At 50.8% G+C, this 3,335-nt stretch overlaps 1 protein-coding gene across 1 annotated transcript; it reads left to right on the forward strand.

Annotated features, from left to right (window-relative positions):
* Window positions 1-554: 554 nt before the first annotated feature.
* nog2 (noggin 2) lies at window positions 555-2,416 on the forward strand. The gene has a single exon (XM_068056895.1). It carries the CDS (start codon window positions 1,275-1,277, stop codon window positions 1,917-1,919), a length of 645 nt encoding a protein of 214 aa, XP_067912996.1. The 5' UTR covers window positions 555-1,274; the 3' UTR covers window positions 1,920-2,416.
* The last annotated feature ends 919 nt before the right edge of the window (window positions 2,417-3,335 follow it).

Consider the following 3,335-nt stretch of genomic DNA (forward strand, 5'->3'; position numbering starts at 1 on the left):
CGGAGGGTGAGGGTCTGGGACTGGGAGGGGGCGGGTTTGGGGGTCTCGGAGGGTGAGGGTCTCAGACCGGGAGGGTAGGGGTTTGGGGGTCTCGGAGGGTGAGGGTCTGGGACTGGGAGGGTGCGGGTTTGGGGTTCTCGGAGGGTTAGGGTCTGGGACCGGGAGGGTAGGGGTTTGGGGGTCTCGGAGGGTGAGGGTCTGGGACTGGGAGGGGGCGGGTTTGGGGGTCTCGGAGGGTGAGGGTCTCAGACCGGGAGGGTAGGGGTTTGGGGGTCTCGGAGGGTTAGGGTCTGGGACTGGGAGGGTAGGGGTTTGGGGGTCTCGGAGGGAGAGGGTCTGGGTCTGGGAGGGTGTGGGTTTGGGGGTCTCGGAGGGTTAGGGTCTGGGACCGGGAGGGTAGGGGTTAAGCCGCTGGAGGCTGTGTCGGGTGGGAGCAGGCGGAGGGCGGAGTAATGTGTCAATCAGTGAGTGGGAATCCGGCCCCGGGATTTCGCCTCTCGGGACACGGATATTTAACTTGGAGACTGAGGCTCGACATCAGTCCGGCAGCAACGGGAGACAGAGTGAGAGCTCTGGGATCAGCCCCGGGGTCACAGGGATCAGCCCCAGGATCACCGGGAATCAGCCTCAGGATCAGCCCCGGGATCACAGGGATCAGCCCCGGGATCACAGGGATCAGCCCCGGGATCACCGGGAATCAGCCCCGGGATCACCGGGATCAGCCCCGGGAATCAGCCCCGGGATCACCGGGATCAGCCCCGGGATTACCGGGAATCAGCCCCGCGGCGGAGCGGGCAGTCGGGGCGCCGGCAGAGGCAGGAGGAGCGGCTGTGAGCGGAGTGGAGGCCCGGGGCTGAGCCGGGCTGAGCCGGGCTGGGCTGAGTGCAGCCCCCGGAGCCGCCCCGCTCTGTCCCGGGCTCCGGTCCGCCTCTCACTGCAGCTCCTGTCATCCCGTCTAGACAACTTGTGGCAGAGAGTCCTGGCGTTGCTATGGCGACAGGCACCAACCCAACATGAATTTTGGGGCAAAGGAGCTGGAAAAGGGAGCTTGGAGTTGCTGCACTTTCCGGAGGTGGATCTGAGCAGAAAGCAGGAGGAGAGAGAGAGAGAGAGGCTGCGAGACACAGCAACCTAATCGGGAGCAAAGTTAAACCTCAGCACGTCCTGTACGTGCCGTCATTCAAAGCCCAGTGTGTTCTATTAAAAGTATCAGTCTGCTGGCTTTGCTGCCTATTTATAAACCTCGGGGCTCAGTCAACTGGCCCGTTTAAAACATGGAGCTGCCACAGTGTTTGTTAAGCTGCTTGTGTATGCTGTTAGTGCAGCACGGACTGGGTCAACCTTATCTACACCTCCGACCCGTCCCCAGTGACACCCTGCCTGTCCTGGACATCATTGAGCAGCCGGACCCAGACAACGACCCCAAGGACATCGATCTGGACGAACGGACTTTGCGGAAGAAGCTGGGCAGTCACTTCGACCCCAACTTCATGTCCATCAGTCTGCCCCACATGGACGACTCTTCGTCCCGGGACCCGAACTCTAGGTTCAAACCCCTCGGCGCCATGCCCAACGATATCAAGAGGTTGGATTTGTCCGAGACCCCTTATGGCAGGAAAATGAAGTTGGGCAAAAAGGCCAGGAGGAAGTTTCAGCAATGGCTTTGGTCCTACACATACTGCCCGGTGATGTATACATGGAAAGATCTGGGAGGCCGTTTCTGGCCACGGTTTGTTAAAGAAGGGAACTGTTACAACGAGAGGTCGTGTTCATTCCCCGAGGGGATGTTGTGTAAACCTGTCAAATCTATCAGCAAGACTTTCTTAAGGTGGTATTGCCAAGGCTGGTCAAAACCTAAGTACTGCACGTGGATACCTGTTCAATACCCAATCATTTCCGAGTGCGAGTGTTCCTGTTAAAGAGGCAAATGTTTTGTTGCAGACTGAGTGAATTCTCTATACAGATGGTCTATAGTATAACAGCGCTATAGTGAAATCTATTTTTATATATCGCATTCTAAAGAAGCGCCAGCTTTGTATCTATATAACACAATGAGATTTAAAATTGCAGAAAATCGTGGATTTTTTGTGGGGGGGATGGGGAGAATTAACGGACCAGAATGAAACTCAGCTCAGAGGGAAGGGATATTGCAGTCCACGCTGACTTGGAGAATTATCAGGAGCTCGGAACAAGTCTAGCTTGGGTTTCCATTCACTGAATCCTAATACTGCCTTTATTGCCATGTGCCTAGATATCTTTTGTAAAATAATAATAATTATTATAAAAAGTTGAGGTGAAGATATTACAGAGTGAAATCTCAGCTTTCCAATGCATATAGGAGTGTAGAAAAGTAAAATCTTGTGTCCAATTATTTATTACTTTAACATTTGTTGATATAAAGTAGATGATACCGTGATATTTGGAGATGTTTACTTGAATATTCTTTCAGAAAAAAAAACATATCAATGTAAATATAATGGTTCATTGTTTTTAGCAATAAAATCTCATCTTTGAAACAAAAGGTTTTGGGAATCTGAAAATACTCGGGCCCGAGCTTCTTTGGGTGCGAGACAATGATTTCGCTGTAGTCCATGATCTATCTAAACAGAGGCAGAACTTAATCATTCTCATAATTTATAGCTCCCTTTGAAATGTCCCGTTCCCTGCACCCAACCAACCTCCTTCCCCATCCGCTCTTTCCGGAATGTGTACTAACTGTTCCATCTTCAACTCGAACAAACGTTAAGTGACTGCGTCTCCCCTCAATTAACTCAATATTGTCACAGGTATGATCAGAATTCTGTTAGAAACGGTGCTCAGATTCCAGTCACAGAAGACGTGTCCTCTTCCATATCCAGTCTCTATATCGCATATATGTAGTAGGTGATAGTTTGTTCGTCTATCAAACTAGCGCTGCCGAGGAAGCTGGCATCAAGTGCCAATATCAGAGCTCTGCACAATCCAAAATAAACAGTGTCGCTTCGCGAAATCAAAATCCAGTCATTTATACAAAAGATTGGTTTAAACTTTTGGGAGGAATAAAATTATTGCAGTTTTGATGCTGGAAGTGACAAGTTCGGGGCAAGTCCGGGAACATCCCCACATAAACAGGTGAAAAAATAGCAGACTACTAAAAAACAAGCAAATCAAAAAGATGTTTTTAATTTGGAATGTGTCCAGCAGAATTGGGGACACGTTGTCTGAGTGGGCTTCCCCTCCCCCTCACACACAAACACATATTTATACAGACTTGTCTCGGAGATACTTGCGAAGAGTGCAGAAAGTTTGCAGGCGCCTTTAACTGGAGAAAATGAATAAAGAATAGGGAACTGCAC

Source organism: Heterodontus francisci, chromosome 24 (assembly GCF_036365525.1).
Source record: "Heterodontus francisci isolate sHetFra1 chromosome 24, sHetFra1.hap1, whole genome shotgun sequence".
In the NCBI taxonomy this organism is placed as follows: domain Eukaryota; kingdom Metazoa; phylum Chordata; class Chondrichthyes; order Heterodontiformes; family Heterodontidae; genus Heterodontus; species Heterodontus francisci.